This window comes from Oncorhynchus clarkii, chromosome 20 (assembly GCF_045791955.1).
Source record: "Oncorhynchus clarkii lewisi isolate Uvic-CL-2024 chromosome 20, UVic_Ocla_1.0, whole genome shotgun sequence".
NCBI classification, from domain to species: Eukaryota; Metazoa; Chordata; class Actinopteri; order Salmoniformes; family Salmonidae; genus Oncorhynchus; species Oncorhynchus clarkii.
This window is the reverse complement of record NC_092166.1, coordinates 771246-791360: the sequence shown is the minus strand read 5'-3', so window position 1 is coordinate 791360 and position 20115 is coordinate 771246. Positions and strand designations below refer to the sequence as shown.

At 42.3% G+C, this 20115-nt stretch overlaps 1 protein-coding gene across 1 annotated transcript in view; it reads right to left on the bottom strand.

Moving 5' to 3' along the window:
* Nucleotides 1–11888: 11888 nt before the first annotated feature.
* The window catches only part of LOC139376482 (dual specificity calcium/calmodulin-dependent 3',5'-cyclic nucleotide phosphodiesterase 1C-like), a 98743-nt gene continuing 90516 nt past the window's right edge, over nucleotides 11889–20115 (bottom strand). Inside the window, exons 12-16 of the mRNA XM_071119117.1 lie at nucleotides 15635–15716; nucleotides 13715–13832; nucleotides 12674–12849; nucleotides 12229–12470; nucleotides 11889–11894 (exon numbers count right to left, since the gene is read on the bottom strand). Coding sequence (XP_070975218.1) covers nucleotides 11889–11894; nucleotides 12229–12470; nucleotides 12674–12849; nucleotides 13715–13832; nucleotides 15635–15716 — 624 coding nt within the window. The remainder of the gene's footprint in view (nucleotides 11895–12228; nucleotides 12471–12673; nucleotides 12850–13714; nucleotides 13833–15634; nucleotides 15717–20115) is intronic.

Sequence of the window (20115 nt, the reverse complement as noted above, 5' to 3'; positions counted from 1 at the left end):
CAACGCATCACCGGGGGCAAACTACCTGCCCTCCAGAACACCTACACCACCCGATGTCACAGGAAGGCCAAAAAGATCATCAAGGACAACAACCACCTGAGCAACTGCATGTTCACCCTGGTATCATCCAGAAGGTGAGGTCAGTACAGCTGCATCAAAGCTGGGACCGAGAGACTAAAAAACAGCTTCTATCTCAAGTGCGTAAGACTGTTAAATGCATATTTTGCATTACTCATCTCATATACTGTATTCTATTCTACTGTATCTTACTCTAAGCTGCTCTGGCATTGCTCATCCATATATTTATATATTCTTAATTGCATTCCCTACTTAGATTTGTGTATTAGGTATTTGTTGTGAAATTGTTAGATATTAATTAATCCATGCATTGTGTCACTTCTAGGTTAGACTACTGCAATGCTCTACTTTCCGGCTACCCGGATAAAGCACTACATAAACTTCAGTTAGTGCTAAATAAGGCTGCTAGAATCCTGACTAGATCATATTACTCCAGTGCTAGCCTCCCTACACTGGCTTCCTGTTAAGGCAAGGGCTGATTTCAAGGTTTTACTGCTAACCTACAAAGCATTACATGGGCTTGCTCCTACCTATCTCTCTGATTTGGTCCTGCCGTACATACCTACACGTACGCTACGGTCACAAGATGCAGGCCTCCTAATTGTCCCTAGAATTTCTAAGCAAACAGCTGGAGGCAGGGCTTTCTCCTATAGAGCTCCATTTTTATGGAATGGTCTGCCTACCCATGTAAGAGACGCAAACTCGGTCTCAACCTTTAAGTCTTTACTGAAGACTCATCTCTTCAGTGGGTCATATGATTGAGTGTAGTCTGGCCCAGGAGTGGGAAGGTGAACAGAAAGGCTCTGGAGCAATAAACCGCCCTTGCTGTCTCTGCCTGGCCGGTTCCCCTCTTTCCACTGGGATTCTCTGCCTCTAACCCTATTACAGGGGCTAAGTCACTGGCTTACTGGGGCTCTCTCATACCGTCCCTAGGAGGGGTGCGTCACTTGAGTGGGTTGAGTCACTGATGTGATCTTCCTGTCTGGGTTGGCGCCCCCACCCTTGGGTTGTGCCGTGGCGGAGATCTTTGTGGGCTGTACTCGGCCTTGTCTCAGGATGGAAAGTTGGTGGTTAAAGATATCCCTCTAGTGGTGTGGGGGCTGTGATTTGGCAAAGTGGGTGGGGTTATATCCTTCCTGTTTGGCCCTGTCCGGGGGTGTCCTCGGATGGGGCCACAGTGTCTCCTGACCCCTCCTGTCTCAGCCTCCAGTATTTATGCTGCAGTAGTTTATGTGTCGGGGGGCTAGGGTCAGTTTGTTATATCTGGAGTACTTCTCCTGTCCTATTCGGTGTCCTGTGTGAATTCAGGTGTGCTCTCTCTAATTCTCTCTTTCTCTCTTTCTTTCTCTCTCTCAGAGGACCTGAGCCCTAGGACCATGCCTCAGGACTACCTGACATGATGACTCCTTGCTGTCCCCAGTCCACCTGGCCGTGCTGCTGCTCCAGTTTCAACTGTTCTGCCTTATTATTATTGGACCATGCTGGTCATTTATGAACATTTGAACATCTTGCCATGGATAATGGTGTTGTGAGCCATTACCAGCCTTTCAAAGCACTTCATGGCTACGGACGTGAGTGCTACGGGTCTGTAGTCATTTAGGTTGGTTACCTTTGTGTTCTTGGGGACAGGGACTATGGTGGTCTGCTTGAAACATGTTGGTATTACAGATTCAATCAGGGACATGTTGAAAATGTCAGTGAAGACACCTGCCAGTTGGTCAGCACATACCCGGAGCACACGTCCTGGTAATCCGTCTGGCCTCGCAGCCTTGTGTATGTTGACCTGTTTAAAGATCTTACTCACGTCGGCTACGGAGAGCGTGATCACACAGTCGTCCGGAACAGCTGATGATCTCATGCATGCTTCGGTGTTGCTTGCCTCGAAGCGAGCATAGAAGTGATTTAGCTCGTCTGGTAGGCTCGTGTCACTGGGCAGTTCGCATAGTTAGATGGTTCAGTAATATAATATATCTCTATAGTTAGGTGTACTATGGATCAGTAATATACTGTAATATATCAAATCAAAGTCTATTAGTCACATGTGCTGAATTCAGCGTGTAGACCATACAGTGAAATGCTTACTTACGAGCCCCTAACCAACAATGCAGGTTTTTTTTTAAATGGATAAGAATAAGAGAGATTTTAAAGTCAACAGTGGCCTTCTAGGCAGACTTGCAAACAAGAAGCCATATCTCAGACTGGCCAATAAAAAGAAAAGATTAAGATGGGCAAAAGAACACAGACAATGGACAGAGGAACTCTGCCTAGAAGGCCAGCATCCTGGAGTCGCTCGCCTCTTCACTGTTGACGTTAACCTCTAGTGACTCCCCATCCCGGGTCCGGGAGCGTAATCATCGACTGACACGAATTAGCATAACGCAACGGACATAAATATTCCTAGAAAATATTCCTATTCATGAAAATCACAAGTGATATATTGAGACACAGCTTAGCCTTTTGTTAATCACCCTGTCATCTCAGATTTTCAAAATATGCTTTACAGCCAAAGCTAGACAAGCATTTGTGTAAGTTTATCGATAGCCTAGCATAACATTTTGTCCAGCTAGCAGCAGGTAACTTGGTCACGGAAATCAGAAAAGCAATCAAATTAAATCGTTTACCTTTGATGAGCTTCAGATGTCTTCACTCACGAGACTCCCAGTTAGATACCCAATGTTCCTTTTTTACAAAAATATTATTTTTGTAGGCGAAATAGCTCCGTTTGTTCTTCACGTTTGGCAGAGAAATCGCCCGGAAATTGCAGTCACGAAAACCCCGAAAAATATTCCAAATTAGCTCCATAATATCGACAGAGACATGGCAAACGTTGTTTATAATCAATCCTCAAGGTGTTTTTCAAATATCTATTCGATAATATATCCACCGGGACAATTGTTTTTTCAGTAGGACCGATTGGAATAATGCCTACCTCTGTATTTTACGCGAGAATCACTCTGAGAGCCATCAGGTGACAACTTGCGCAATGTAACCGCTTACGGGTATTCTTCAACATAAATGCGTAAAACTACGTCACAAGATGATTCACTTCCGGATTGGATTTTTCTCAGTCTTTCGCCTGCAATATTAGTTCTGTTATACTCACAGACAATATTTTTACAGTTTTGGAAACTTTAGAGTGTTTTCTATCCTAAGCTGTCAATTATATGCATATTCTAGCATCTTGTCCTGACAAAATATCCCGTTTACTACGGGAACGTTATTTTTCCAAAAATGAAAATACTGCCCCCTAGTCACTTAAGACTGGTGTTTTACGGGTACTATTTAACGAAGCTGCCAGTTGAGGACTTGTGAGGTGTCTGTTTCTCAAACTAGACACTCTAATGTACTTGTCCTCTGTGGCGGATGAATCAGAAATAGTTGGGTAACAAATAAATAAGATGTTTTATTTACATAATATGCTTATATGAGATATTTGTCATTAGAATGTCTCCCTTTGGACTATACTGTTGGCAGTTGCACTTTTCCCTTCTCAGCTAGGGCTCAGTCACTTGTGGCCCAGAGAGGGGAGAGGTCAGAATTGAACATTGTCTTCATATGTAAATGTATCTGTTAAACCATATGATGGGGAGATGCCAGAATTGAACATTGTCTTCATATGTGAATGTATCTGTTAAACCATGTGATGGGGAGAAAATTGTAAGATTATGTTATAGTACTTTTAAGATTATTTTATAATCTTTGTATTGCATTAGAATAGTTGTTTTATTCGACAGAATAGAATCTGTCATGAAACTGAAACTGACTTTGACTTGGCCATTCTAACACCTGGATATGTTTATTTTTGAACCATTCCATTGTAGATTTTGCTTTATGTTTTGGATCATTGTCTTGTTGGAAGACAAATCTCCGTCCCAGTCTCAGGTCTTTTGCAGACTCCATCAGGTTTTCCCTGCTTAAGAAAAGCAGGCCCAAACCATGATGCTGCCACCACCATGTTTGACAGTGGGGATGGTGTGTTCAGCTGTGTTGCTTTTACGCCAAACATTACGTTTTGCATTGTTGCCAAAAAGTTCAATTTTGGTTTCATCTGACCAGAGCACCTTCTTCCACATGTTTGGTGTGTCTCCCAGGTGGCTTGTGGCAAACTTTAAACAACACTTTTTATGGATATCTTTAAGAAATGGCTTTCTTCTTGCCACTCTTCCATAAAGGCCAGATTTGTGCAATATACGACTGATTGTTGTCCTATGGACAGAGTCTCCCACCTCAGCTGTAGATCTCTGCAGTTCATCCAGAGTGATCATGGGCCTCTTGGCTGCATCTCTGATCAGTCTTCTCCTTGTATGAGTTGAAAGTTTAGAGGGACGGCCAGGTCTTGGTAGATTTGCAGTGGTCTGATACTTCTTCCATTTCAATATTATCGCTTGCACAGTGCTCCTTGGGATGTTTAAAGCTTGGGAAATCTTTTTGTATCCAAATCCGGCTTTAAACTTCTTCACAACAGTATCTCGGACCTGCCTGGTGTGTTCCTTGTTCTTCATGATGCTCTCTGCGCTTTTAACGGACCTCTGAGACTATCACAGTGCAGGTGCATTTATACGGAGACTTGATTACACACAGGTGGATTGTATTTATCATCATTAGTCATTTAGGTCAACATTGGATCATTCAGAGATCCTCACTGAACTTCTGGAGAGAGTTTGCTGCACTGAAAGTAAAGGGGCTGAATAATTTTGCACGCCCAATTTTTCAGTTTTTGATTTGTTAAAAAAGTTTGAAATATCCAATAAATGTCGTTCCACTTCATGATTGTGTCCCACTTGTTGTTGATTCTACACAAAAAAATACAGTTTTATATATTTATGTTTGAAGCCAGAAATGTGGCAAAAGGTCGCAAAGTTCAAGGGGGCCGAATACTTTCGCAAGGCACTGTATAGATACTTGTGTTCCCACATGTACTTCCTGTATTGATTTGTTGTTAATAAAAAAAATAAAAAAAAATAATAAACAGTTTATTTTTATTGTTATAAATAAATAAATAAAAAAGACAAGTCATCGCTGATAAACAACAGCGCTGCAGTGTGTTGGTTGCGGAGTGATCTTCAAGAACGGGCTTTTCCCTCCACCTCTCCCACTCGCACAGACTGAACCGAGAGCACAGTTGCACTTGGCTAAATCAATTCCAGTAATTCATTAAATAATAATACATTTATGTCGCTACCCTGTAAGAAACGCTGGTAGAGTATTTCTTTTTTTTCTTCAAATTTTTAAAATTGTATTTTATTTTACATTTTTCTTATATATACAGTGGGGAGAACAAGTATTTGATACACTGCCAATTTTGCAGGTTTTCCTACATACAAAGCATGTAGAGGTCTGTAATTTTTATCATAGGTACACTTCAACTGTGAGAGACAGAATCTAAAACAAAATCCAGAAAATCACATTGTATGATTTTTAAGTAATTAATTTGCATTTTATTGCATGACATAAGTATTTGATCACCTACCAACCAGTAAGAATTCCGGCTCTCACAGACCTGTTCATTTTTCTTTAAGAAGCCCTCCTGTTCTCCACTCATTACCTGTATTAACTGCACTTGTTTGAACTTGTTACCTGTATAAAAGACACCTGTCCACACACTGACTGCACTGTATTGAGGGGAGGATGGATGGGGCCATGTATCGCGAGATCTTGGCCAACAACCTCCTTCCCTCAGTAAGAGCATTGAAGATGGGTCGTGGCTGGGTCTTCCAGCATGACAATGACTCGAAACACACAGCCAGGGCAACTAAGGAGTGGCTCCGTAAGAAGCATCTCAAGGTCTTGGTGTGGCCTAGCCAGTCTCCAGACCTGAACCCAATAGAAAATCTTTGGAGGGAGCTGAAAGTCCGTATTGCCCAGCGACAGCACCGAAACCTGAAGGATCTGGAGAAGGTCTGTATGGAGGAGTGGGCCAAAATCCCTGCTGCAGTGTGTGCAAACATGGTCAAGAACTACAGGAAACGTATGATATCTGTAATTGCAGGTTTCTGTACCAAATATTAAGTTCTGCTTTTCTGATGTATCAAATACTTATGCCATGCAATAAAATGCAAATTAATTACTTAAAAATCATACAATGTGATTTTCTGGATTTTTGTTTTAGATTCCGTCTCTCACAGGTGAAGTGTACCTATGATAAAAATTACAGACCTCTACATGCTTTGTATGTAGGGAAACCTGCAAAATCGGCAGTGTATCAAATACTTGTTCTCCCCACTGTAGTTATATATATATATATATTTGTATTGTTTTTATAATTAACTTTAAACATGAAAAACATAAACAGAACAGCCAGAGGGATTCCACAAAGAAATACATAAAAAATAAAACAATATATCAATTCAAATACAGGCATGTAATGGATACATTTTGTAGACATTTTGTTTTGTTTTAATGACTCTGAATAGTTTTCCAAATCAGATTTTAAAAAATTAAGAAAAAGGGGCTTTTTCTTCATAAATTTTGATTTGTGTATGAAACATTTTCCTAGTAAAATAAAATAAAGAGATTTACGACATACTCACGTTCAATTGTGGAATCAGTGTAGTAAAATAATATGTAAAACAATATTTTGTTGCCAAGATATAACATTTTGTTGCCAAGATATTGTTTTACATCAGTCCAGAAGACTTCACTATATAAACAAAGACAGAATAAGTGTTCAATCGATTCTGTTTCTAATTCACAAAAACTGCATTCACTGGTAACATCAGGTACATATTTAGACATATTTAGAAATATTTAGAAATCTAGGTATTACACGGATAGAATCTATGGAGCATCTTAAAGGAGATCTCCTTTACATTATTGGTCACCAAAACTTTGTGTGTAGTGAACCAAGCACAACGTCAGTTTACATCAAACAATGAAGCCCAACAAAATATCAAAGAGGGAATAGAGATCCTGTAGAAAATATCCCTTAATAAACAATTGTTGAATTTCTTATCTAGTAAACCTATGCCATTCACCTGGATATCGCTTACAATAGGAGATATTCCAAAATATGCATGATTCTGTAGTAATGTTTTTATCCCACTAGGTATAGCTTTAATAACAGTGTCATATTCCTTGCTTGAAACCTCAAAGTCGTATCTTCCATAAATTCTCTCTGTGTAAATAGATTCCCACTAATATTAACTAATTGGCAAGGACAATGTTTTTAGAGAACCATTTACGGTTAAATAACATCTTGTTTCTATTTAATTATGAGGTGAAAAGTTGTGTTTATACAACAAAGCCCAGCACATTAAAGCCTGCTTGTGAAAAGCCGCCAATTCTACAGGAAGTTTGCCCACAATATACGAGCATTGTAGTAAAAAATGAAGCCCTTCAAGCTTCTGAAAAACTAAATGAGGTACAATATTCCAGAAACAACGAGGATTTTTATGTTCCTTTTAACCCAGATGACTTTGATTGAAGAGAGTGAAGTCTAAGACATTTAGACGGCCATCACAAACCCCGTCGGTGATAACATCTCTTTATTTAATGTGGCTTGTTGTGGCTTGTTTAATGTGGATTGTTGTGGCTTGTTGAATGTGGCTTGTTGTGGCTTGTTTTTCTTATGTGGTATAGAGTATAGGCACACATTCAATATGTTGGTAACTAACCACTGACTGCATTACCCTGTAGCTAATAAACTAAATCAAGATATATATATAAGATATATAGCTAATTCTGCTAATCAGAACATCTATATTCACTAAGCGGTAGTATTCCGTGGGATATTATATGTGAAAGCACAGATAGAGAAACATCTTACTGTCTTCAGAGGGAGAACATCAAATCATGAATCATTAAATGCTAAATAAATGCCCAAAGCATTTCTCCTATCATATGATATCTCCACATATACAGCTTGGCAGAAGTTAAATATCATGATATTACTATAATAATTGACAGCAGTCACTTATAGGTCATATTCTATATGGGGTGTCTTATAGTCTTAAAAACAGCCAAGTTACAACTGGCCATGTCTCAATGGCATCCTATTCTCTATATATAGTGCACTAATTTTGTCCATGGCCCATAGACAATAGGGTGCCATTTGGGACTCAATTAATTGTTAATTGCCTAGTACTGTTAATTCAGGCACATTTTAAACAAACAACAACATTGTAATAATGGTGACACCACACTTAGAAAACAGCGTTTTAGTGGCGTCACCATTATTACAATGTTGTTGTTTGTTTAAAATGTGCCTTAATGAACAGTACTAGGCAATTAACAATGACCTGTGTCCCAAATTAAACCTATAGGAAGAAAGGAGAGAGAAAGATATGGATGTCCAGAATAATACATTTTTAGTACAGCTAAGCTCTGAATGACACACAGGAACAACTAGTCTAGTCAGGTCAGGTAAAAAAGTGACTTAACGTCAGTAGAGCTAAGCCTGGAATGACACACAGGATCACCAGAAATAACTACCTCAGTATAAACATGTTTATAAGGTTTAAGGTGTTATATAAAGGTAAAGGATCAGATCAAATCAAATGCAAAACAGAATCTTCTATATATGAACAGTGGATAGACATATTTGATCTGATTTGTTTAAAAAAAATAGTCTCTAACCCTAGTCTAGTCAGGTACAGGTGACTTAGCGTTGGTCGCCCGGAATAGGCTAGTCAGGTACAGGTGACTTAGCGTTGGTCGCCCGGGCTAGTCTAGTCAGGTACAGGTGACTTAGCGTTGGTCGCCCGGAATAGGCTAGTCAGGTACAGGTGACTTAGCGTTGGTCGCCCGGGCTAGTCTAGTCAGGTACAGGTGACTTAGCGTTGGTCGCCCAGGAATAGGCTAGTCAGGTACAGGTGACTTAGCGTTGGTCGCCCAGGAATAGGCTAGTCAGGTACAGGTGACTTAGCGTTGGTCGCCCAGGAATAGGCTAGTCAGGTACAGGTGACTTAGCGTTGGTCGCCCAGGAATAGGCTAGTCAGGTACAGGTGACTTAGCGTTGGTCGCCCGGGCTAGTCTAGTCAGGTACAGGTAACTTAGCGTTACATGTATAAAGGTGACTTAGCGTCGGTCCCCCAGGCTAGTCTATTTAGGTACAGGTATAAAGGTGACTTAGTGTCGGTTCCTCAGGCTAGTCTATTTAGGTACAGGTATAAAGGTTGCTTAGCGTCGGTTCCTCAGGCTAGTCTATTTAGGTACAGGTATAAAAGTAACTTAGCGTTACAGGTATAAAGGTGACTTAGTGTCGGTCCCTCAGGCTAGTCTATTTAGGTACAGGTATAAAGGTGACTTAGTGTCGGTCCCCCAGGCTAGTCTATTTAGGTACAGGTATAAAAGTAACTTAGCGTTACAGGTATAAAGGTGACTTAGTGTCGGTCCCTCAGGCTAGTCTATTTAGGTACAGGTATAAAGGTGACTTAGTGTCGGTCCCTCAGGCTAGTCTATTTAGGTACAGGTATAAAGGTGACTTAGTGTCGGTTCCTCAGGCTAGTCTATTTAGGTACAGGTATAAAGGTGACTTAGCGTCGGTTCCTCAGGCTAGTCTATTTAGGTACAGGTATAAAGGTGACTTAGCGTCGGTCCCCAGGCTAGTCTATTTAGGTACAGGTATAAAGGTGACTTAGCGTCGTTTCCTCAGGCTAGTCTATTTAGGTACAGGTGTAAAAGGTGACTTAGTGTCAGTGGCACAAGCTTGGCTGACGCTGTCAACGGCTGTGACAGGCGCTAAAGGTCTAGAGGAGTATTCCAGGTGAGTTACAGGTGAGTTACATTTATGTAATTAACACATACAGTCCAAGGGTGAAGTTTACATAAACTTAGGTTGTTGTCATTAAAACTCATTTTTCAACAACTCCACAAATGTCTTGTTAACAAACTATAGCTTTGGCAAGTTTATTAGGACTTCTACTTTATGCATGACGCAAGTAATATTTCCAACAATCGTTTACAGACAGATTATTTAACTTGTAATTCACTGTATCACAATTCCAGTGGGTCAGACGTTTACATACACTAAGTTGACTGTGCCTTTAAACAGCTTGGAAAATGACAGAAAAGGATGTCATGGCTTTAGAAACTTCTGATAGGTAATTTACATAATTTGAGTCAATTGGAGGTGTACCTGTGGATGTATTTCAAGGTATACCTTCAAACTCAGTGCCTCCTTGCTTGACATCATAGGAAAATCAAAAGAAATCAGCCAAGACCTCCACAAGTCTGGTTCATCCTTGGGAGCAATATCCAAATGCCTGAAGGTACCACATTCGCATGTACAAACAATAGTATGCAAGTATAAACACCATGGGACCACGCAGCCGTCATACCGCTCAGGAGGGAAACGCGTTCTATCCCCTAGAGATGAACGTACTTTGGTGTGAAAAGTGCAAATCAATCCCAGAACAACAGCAAAGGACCATGTGAAGATGCTGGAGGAAACAGGTACAAAAGTATCTACATCCACAGTAAAATGAGTCCTACATCGACATAACCTGAAAGGCCGCTCAGCAAGGGAGAAGCCACTGCTCCAAAAACGACATAAAAAACGACAGACTACGGTTTGCAACTGCACATGGGGAAAAATATTGTACTTTTTGGAGAAATGTCTTCTGGTCTGATGAAACAACCGTAAGCACGGGGGTGGCAGCATCATATTGTGGGGGTGGCAGCATCATGTTGTGGGGGTGGCAGCATCATGTTGTGGGGGTGGCAGCATCATGTTGTGGGGGTGGCAGCATCATGTTGTGGGGGTGGCAGCAGCATGTTGTGGGGGTGGCAGCATCATGTTGTGGGGGTGGCAGCATCATGTTGTGGGGGTGGCAGCATCATGTTGTGGGGGTGCTTTGCTGCAGGAGGGACTGGTGCACTTCACAAAATAGATATATTGAAGCAACATCTCAAGACATCAGTCAGGAAGTTAAAGCTTTGGGTGCAAATGGGTCTTCCAAATGGGCAATGACCCCAAGCATACTTTCAAAGTTGTGGCAAAAAGGCTTAAGGACAACAAAGTCAAGGTATTGGAGTGGCCATCACAAAGCCCTGACCTCCATCCCATAAAAAATGTGTGTGCAGAACTGAAAAAGTGTGTGCGAGCAAGGAGGCTTAGCAACCTGACTCAGTTACACCAGCTCTGTCAGGAGGAATGGGCCAAAGTTCACCCAATTTATTGTGGGAAGCTTGTGGAAGGCTACCCAAATCGTTTGACCCAAGTTAAACAATTTAAAGGCAATGCTACCAAATACTGATCGAGTGCATGTGAACTTCTGACCCACTGGGAATGTGATGAAAGAAATAAAAGCTGAAATTAAATCATTCTCTCTACTATTATTCTGACATTTCACATTCTTAAAATATAGTGGTGATCCCAACTGACCTAAGACAGGGAATTTTAACGATTAAATGTCAGGAATTGTGAAAAACTGAGTTAAAATGTATTTGGCTAAGGTGTATGTAAACTTCCGACTTCAACTGTAGATACATCCAGTTGGGGGTGTCGGTGGATTGAAGAGTCTGTGAAGGCTCTTTACCCATAATGCACCTCAACTGTAAAAACAAAAACAATGTCAATCACAACATAGGAAAGGAAGGGTTTGGCTCAAATACCCTGCAATAAGCAACAGGGTTGGGTTCCATTACATTTCAATTCAGTCAATTCAGTAAGTTCTCAAGATCTGAAGTTATGATTTTTCCTCATTGCTTCAAAGAGCTCTCATGTATAAAGTAGAGGTTGGCTCTTACGTACTCTACATACGATAAGAAACAGCGGATGGAGGATGGAGGGATGACATGTAATAGTCTCTGTCCAGTAGAGAGCGTTAGAGCTTCAGCCTCCTGGTCTGCTGCTTGATCCTAGTGCAGATCTACCGCTGAGGGAAACAACATAGAACTTGTTACCTGTCAGTAGAGGTTGGTGTCTTTTACCTTCATGTTACCTGTCAGCAGTTTGAGTTAGTGTTGATGTCAGCAGAGGTTGGTGTCTCTTACCTTCATGTTACCTGTCAGTAGAGGTTGGCTGTCTTTTACCTTCAGGTGTTTTGGTCACTCTGTGGAGACTCCGCCCCCTCTGACATAAGAGAAAATGTTTCCTGAAAAACCTGTTTAATATACAGTATAATGACACCTACTCTTCTGTAATGGTGGGCTGGTGTCTGCTGCACTTCCAGTCTGTGTCCTCACTCCATCCCTCTCTCCTGTCCTCACTCCATCTCTCTCTCCGGTCTTCTCTGTGCATTTGTCCTGACGTAAGTTGAGCTCCTCTGGCACTTCACTCTCCTCTTCTCCCTCTCCCTCCACCTCTTCTTCCTCTCCCTCTTCCTCTCCCTCTCCCTCCTGTAACTCTGTATTTCCCAGCTCTGTTTCAATTTCTCTCTCCTGGGATTCCATAGTGTCTTCCTGCAGCACTCTCTCCTCCTCAGCCTCACTTCTGGCCTTCTCCTGTGTCTCTGGAGGAACACACAGGAACACAGATACACACACATGCACACAGACACACACACACACACACACACACACACACACACACACACACACACACACACACACACACACACACACACACACATACACACACACAAAAATGTCACGGGATATTGATTGGTTGGTTAGTTGATTAATTGGTCGATCGATAAAACTACAGACAAGACACCTTTAGTGGCCTGTGTCTTCCATCTCTCTCTGTTCTGATAAACCTCTTCGTTCCACAGAGCCTTGAAGTTCTTCAGGTCCACAGCCAGTAGAGAAAAATGTCCAGTAGCACTGCCCTCTGATCCGGTACTCTTTACACTACCACGCTTAGCATCCTCACAGCTAATACTGTTTAGACTGGAGAGAGGAGAGGAGAAAAGAAGAGAAGAGAAGAGAAGAGAAGAGAAGAGAAGAGAAGAGAAGAGAAGAGAAGAGAATAGAAGAGAAGAGAAGAGAAGAGAAGAGAAGAGAAGAGAAGAGAAGAGAATAGAAGAGAAGAGAAGAGAAGAGAAGAGAAGAGAAGAGAAGAGAAGAGAAGAGAAGAGAAGAGAAGAGAAGAGAAGAGAAGAGAGGAGAGGAGAGTAGTAAAAAGAAAAAGGTATCTACATGGTTGACAGGGAGGAGACTTATAGTTAACTGAGACTGGACCACTAGAGGAGAGATAGTTTCTACAGGGTTGACAGAGAGAAGACTTATAGTTAACTGAGACTGGACCACTAGAGGAGGGATAGTTTCTACAGGGTTGACAGAGAGAAGACTTATAGTTAACTGAGACTGGACCACTAGAGGAGGGATAGTTTCTACAAGGTTGACAGAGAGGAGACTTATAGTTAACTGAGACTGGACCACTAGAGGAGAGATAGTTTCTACAGGGTTGACAGGGTGAAGACTGTGAAGTTGCCAACTCTCCTTTAAAGCACGGAGTGGAGGCCTGTGTTTGGGATAACAGCAGTGTTTAATCCTCCATAGACTCGACCACACAGCGGGTATAACAGTGTATAAGAGGGTATAACAGGGAATAACAGGGAATAACAACCCTTCACAGGCCCTGAAACTCATTTTGGCTTTCTCCTTGGAGCCGGATGACCACATCATCTCCTGGACCCAGTGCCACAAACTGATAGGTCCAGAAGATACACTGTATTGGCGATGCTCTCTTTTCCTACAGGAGAAACAGGAAGTAGAAGCCGGTACCAGGAAGTAGAAGCAGGAATTGTGGTACCTGGAGCGTCTGAACCCTGCCAGGCTGAGTGACGCCTCGTCGATGAGCGGAATGACAATCTTCTCCGTCATTTCTGTCAACACGGTGAAGGTTGGAACCACAATGAAGTCTATAAACCCTGGAGACAGACACATAGAGAGGCCAGTGGTTATCAACCGTGTTTTAACCGTGGCACACCTTGATGGGATAAACAATTCTACAGCACAGCTAACATTTCCCTATTCATTTATTTACTGGTAATGACTTGTATTTTTATTTCGGTTATTTAGCAGAGCGTACCTGTCCCCCCGCGGGAATCGAACCCACAACACTGGCGCTGCAAAAGCCATGCTTTACCAACCAAGGCACATGGGACTCTCTCATCTGATCCATATTACAAATCATCTATTTTTTTGTGACAAACATTTTTTGTAGATTAAATTGGGTTTTGGATATTTCAAAAAAAAAAATTTGTCTAGAGACGAGTGGTTTTCTGCATTTTAAAGGTGCAACCACAGACACAAAGCCCTCTTCTGTTTGTTTCTATGGCAGAGGCTATGGTATAGCTAAGCCTATTCAGACTTGCTTGTGCTAATGCTTCTCACAAGCAAAGTGAAATTAGACAAATTAATTTGCTGATCATGCGCAGCCCTCGAATGACATCGGGTTCGAGTCCAGGCTCTGGTTGGGCCACTCAAGGACATTCAGAGACTTGTCCCGAAGCTACTCCTGAAGCTGTCTTGGCTGTGTGCTTAGGGTCGTTGTCCTGTTGGAAGGTGAACCTTCGCACCAGTCTGAGGTACTGAGCGCGCTGGAGCAGGTTTTCATCAAGGATCTCTCTGTACTTTGCTCCGTTCATCTTTCCCTCGATCCTGACTTGTCTCCCAGTCCCTGCCGCTCAAAAACATCCCTACAGCATGATGCTGCCACCACCATGCTTCACCATAGGGTTGGTGCCACGTTTCCTCCAGACATGACGCTTGGCATTCAGACCAAAGAGTTCAATCGTGGAATCGTCAGACCAGAGAATCTTGTTTCTTATGGTCTGAGAGTCTTTAGGTGCCTTTTGACAAACTCCAAGCGGGCTGTCATTTGCCTTTTACTGAGGAGTTTTTTCCGTCTGGCCACGCTATCATAAAGGCCTGACAGGTGGAGTGCTGCAGAGATGGTTGAGTTTCTGGACGGTTCTCCCATCTCCACAGAGGAACTCCGTAGCTCTGTCAGAGTGACAATAGGGTTCTTGGTGATCTCCCTGACCAATTCTCCCCAATTGTTCTTCTCCCCAATTGTTTGGCTGGGCAGCCAGCTCTAGGAAGAGTCTTGGTGGTTCCAAACTGCTTCCATTTAAGAATGATGGAGGCCACTGTGTTCTTGGTGCCCTTAAATTATGAATACATTTTTTGGTACCCTTCTCCAGATCTGTGCCTTGACACAATCCTGTTTCGGAGCTCTACGGACATTTCTTTCAACCTCATGGCTTGGTTTTTGCTCTGACATGCACTGTCAACTGTGGGATCTTTCTAAATCATGTCGAATCAATTGAATTTACCACAGGTGGACTCCAATCAAGTTTTAGAAACAACTCAAGGATGATCAATGGAAACAGAATGTACCTGAACTCAATTTAGAGTCTCATAGCAAAGGGTTGGAATACTTATGTAAATAAGGCTTTCTATAAAGATTTCTAAAAACCTGTTTATGGGGTATTGTGTGTCTCTTTTTAAAATCCATTTTAGAATTAGGCTGTAAAGTAACAAAATATGGAAAAATGGAAGGGGTCTGAATACTTCCCAAACGGACTGTATATCACAATGTATGATACTTACTTTACTGTTCATGGAAATGTATCACATATGTCAGGGTTGAGGTTATGTAACTCACCTATCTGGGACTGGGCCACCATGGTTGACTTGTTGTCAGGGTTGAGGTTATATAACTCACCTATCTGGGACTGTGCCACCATGGTTGACTTGCGGTCACACAGAGGAGAGAAGGGCAGTCCTAGTTCAGCCTCCTTATCGCCCTGGAGACACACAGCACATCACATGATCAACATGATGACATCACACCGTCAATAACCCAATCAAGACATGGCATATGGGAGTGTAGTGAGACACCCAATGGACTGGAAGATTCTCTTCTCAACACTGATCTTGAAAAAAACGTCATCACCATCATTAACACAATGGAAAAATATAATTATTTATTATTGAAACATTGAAATACTATGTATGACAGAGAAAAACACATTGGTACAATTTAAAGCCAAGTGGCAAACAATAATGCAGGCACCAGGTACTGGGGATGGAGGTGTGACTAGGTACTGGGGATGGAGGTGTGACTAGGTACTGGGGATGGAGGTGTGACTAGATATTAGTGATGGAGGTGTGACTAGGTATTAGTGATGGTGGTGTGACTAGGTACTGGGGATGGAGGTGTGACTAGATATTAGTGATGGAGGTGTGACTAGGTATTAGTGATGGTGGTGTGACTAGGTACTGGGGATGGAGGTGTGACTAGATATTAGTGATGGAGGTGTGACTAGGTACTGGGGATGGAGGTGTGACTAGATATTAGTGATGGAGGTGTGACTAGGTATTAGTGATGGTGGTGTGACTAGGTACTGGGGATGGAGGTGTGACTAGATATTAGTGATGGAGGTGTGACTAGGTACTGGGGATGGAGGTGTGACTAGGTACTAGGGATGGAGATGTGACTAGGTACTAGGGATGGAGATGTGACTAGGTACTAGGGATGGAGGTGTGACTAGGTACTGGGGATGGAGGTGTGACTAGGTACTGGGGATGGAGGTGTGACTAGATATTAGTGATGGAGGTGTGACTAGATATTAGTGATGGAGGTGTGACTAGGTACTGGGGATGGAGGTGTGACTAGATATTAGTGATGGAGGTGTGACTAGATACTGGGGATGGAGGTGTGACTAGGTACTAGGGATGGAGGTGTGACTAGGTATTAGTGATGGAGGTGTGACTAGATATTAGTGATGGAGGTGTGACTAGGTACTGGGGATGGAGGTGTGACTAGGTACTGGGGATGGAGGTGTGACTAGGTATTAGTGATGGAGGTGTGACTAGGTATTAGTGATGGTGGTGTGACTAGGTACTGGGGATGGAGGTGTGACTAGATATTAGTGATGGAGGTGTGACTAGGTATTAGTGATGGTGGTGTGACTAGGTACTGGGGATGGAGGTGTGACTAGATATTAGTGATGGAGGTGTGACTAGGTACTGGGGATGGAGGTGTGACTAGGTACTGGGGATGGAGGTGTGACTAGGTACTGGGGATGGAGGTGTGACTAGGTACTGGGGATGGAGGTGTGACTAGGTACTGGGGATGGAGGTGTGACTAGGTACTGGGGATGGAGGTGTGACTAGGTATTAGTGATGGAGGTGTGACTAGGTATTAGTGATGGTGGTGTGACTAGGTACTGGGGATGGAGGTGTGACTAGATATTAGTGATGGAGGTGTGACTAGGTATTAGTGATGGTGGTGTGACTAGGTACTGGGGATGGAGGTGTGACTAGGTACTAGGGATGGAGGTGTGACTAGGTACTGGGGATGGAGGTGTGACTAGATATTAGTGATGGAGGTGTGACTAGATATTAGTGATGAAGGTGTGACTAGGTATTAGTGATGGTGGTGTGACTAGGTACTGGGGATGGAGGTGTGACTAGATATTAGTGATGGAGGTGTGACTAGGTATTAGTGATGGAGGTGTGACTAGATATTAGTGATGAAGGTGTGACTAGGTACTGGGGATGGAGGTGTGACTAGATATTAGTGATGGAGGTGTGACTAGGTATTAGTGATGGTGGTGTGACTAGGTACTGGGGATGGAGGTGTGACTAGGTACTAGGGATGGAGGTGTGACTAGGTACTGGGGATGGAGGTGTGACTAGATATTAGTGATGGAGGTGTGACTAGATATTAGTGATGAAGGTGTGACTAGGTACTGGGGATGGAGGTGTGACTAGATATTAGTGATGGAGGTGTGACTAGGTATTAGTGATGGTGGTGTGACTAGGTACTGGGGATGGAGGTGTGACTAGATATTAGTGATGGAGGTGTGACTAGGTATTAGTGATGGTGGTGTGACTAGGTACTGGGGATGGAGGTGTGACTAGATATTAGTGATGGAGGTGTGACTAGGTATTAGTGATGGTGGTGTGACTAGGTACTGGGGATGGAGGTGTGACTAGATATTAGGGATGGAGGTGTGACTAGGTACTGGGGATGGAGGTGTGACCAGGTACTAGGGATGGAGGTGTGACCAGGTACTAGGGATGGAGGTGTGACCAGGTACTAGGGATGGAGATGTGACTAGGTACTAGGGATGGAGATGTGACTAGGTACTAGGGATGGAGATGTGACTAGGTACTAGGGATGGGGGTGTGACTAGATATTAGTGATGGAGGTGTGACTAGGTACTGGGGATGGAGGTGTGACCAGGTACTAGGGATGGAGGTGTGACCAGGTACTAGGGATGGAGGTGTAACCAGGTACTAGGGATGGAGGTGTGACCAGGTACTAGGGATGGAGATGTGACTAGGTACTAGGGATGGAGATGTGACTAGGTACTAGGGATGGAGATGTGACTAGGTACTAGGGATGGAGGTGTGACCAGGTACTAGGGATGGAGGTGTGACTTCTTAAAACCTCTTAAGGATCGGCCCCTTTTTTCTCAATTTTCGCCTAAAATGACATACCCAAATCTAACTGCCTGTAGCTCAGTAGCCCTGAAACAAGGATATGCATTTTCTTGGTACCATTAGAAAGGAAGCACTTTGAAGTTTGTGGAAATGTGAAAGGAATGTAGTAGAATATAACACAATAGATCTGGTAAAAGATCATACAAAGACAAAAAAAATAATGTATTTTTTGTTTCCATCATCTTTGAAACGCAAGACAAAGGTTATAATGTATTATTCCAGCCCAGGTGCATTTTAGATATGGCCACTAGATGGCAGCAGTGTATGTGCCGAGTTTTAGTCTGATCCAATGAACCATTGCATTTCTATTCAAAATGTTTGAATGTCAAGACTGCCCAAATGTGCCTAATTTGTTTATTAATAACTTTTCATGTTCAAAACTGTGAACTCTCCTCAAACAGTAGCATGGTATTATTTCACTGTAATATCTACTGTAAATTGGACAGTGCAGTTAGATTAACAAGAATTTAAGCTTTCTGCCCATATCAGATATGTCTATGTCCTGGGAAATGTTCTTGTTACTAACAACCTCATGCTAATCTCATTAGTCTAAGTTAGCTCAACCGTCCCGTGGAAGGGACAACAATCCCAAAAAAGTTGCGTTTGAGCGAATCAGTTGCGTTGTTTAGGTAGGGGTGGTAAACATAAGATAGCCCTATTTGGTAAAAGACCAAGTCCATATTATGGCAAGAACAGCTCAAATAAGCAAAGAGAAATGACAGCCCATCAATACTTTAACTTCTTGCTCCTACTTGAGACGCATATGTCCCAAGTAGGCACCTGGAAATGCAAATGCGCTACGCTAAATGCTAAATGTACTCGTTAAAACTCAAACCTTGATCAAAATTCACAAGCAGGGTATTGAATTAAAGCTACACTCGTTGTGAACCTAGCCAGCAAGTCAGATTTTTAAAATGCTTTTCGGCGAAAGCATCAGAAGCTATTATCTGATAGCATGCACCCCCCAAAATGCCAGCTCGACACGTAAACAACAGATTTTGCGATAGCCGGCGCTACCCAAAACGCAGAAATAAAATATAAAACATTCATTACCTTAGACGAGCTTCTTTCTTGGCACTCCTATATGCCCCATAAACATCACTATTGGGTCTTTTTTTCGTTTAAATCGGTCCATATATACCCAAAATAGCTTTGTATAGAAGTTGTGTCATTCAGAAAAAATCATCGTTTTTAAACGCTGCGTAATTTTTTAAAATTAAAAAAGTCGACGATAAACTTTCACAAAACACTTCGAAATCCTTTTGTAATCCAACTTTAGGTATTAGTAAACGTTTATAATCTATCAAAATGATTACAGGGCGATGTCTCTTCAATAGGTCCTCACTTCAAAAACAATGCCATCTGATCTCTCCCTAAACTGCTTCCGGGTGAAGACTGGGAAAATGGAGGTCAGACAGATGTATTTTCCAACAATTAATTCAATTGAAAATTAGTACAATGGCGCCATCGTGCGGAATTTGTATGAGGTGCAGGCAAATTCCCATTAATTTCTGTTCTCTTTTAACAACTGGTGGAAGTGACTTATGGAAATTATTTTTTGCTTTCAGAGAGCAGTTTTTCTTGCGTTTTTCAATGAAACACACGCTCTGTTATAGTCACAGCCGTGATTTAACCAGTTTTAGAAACTTCAGAGTGTTTTCTATCCACACATACTAATCATATGCATATACT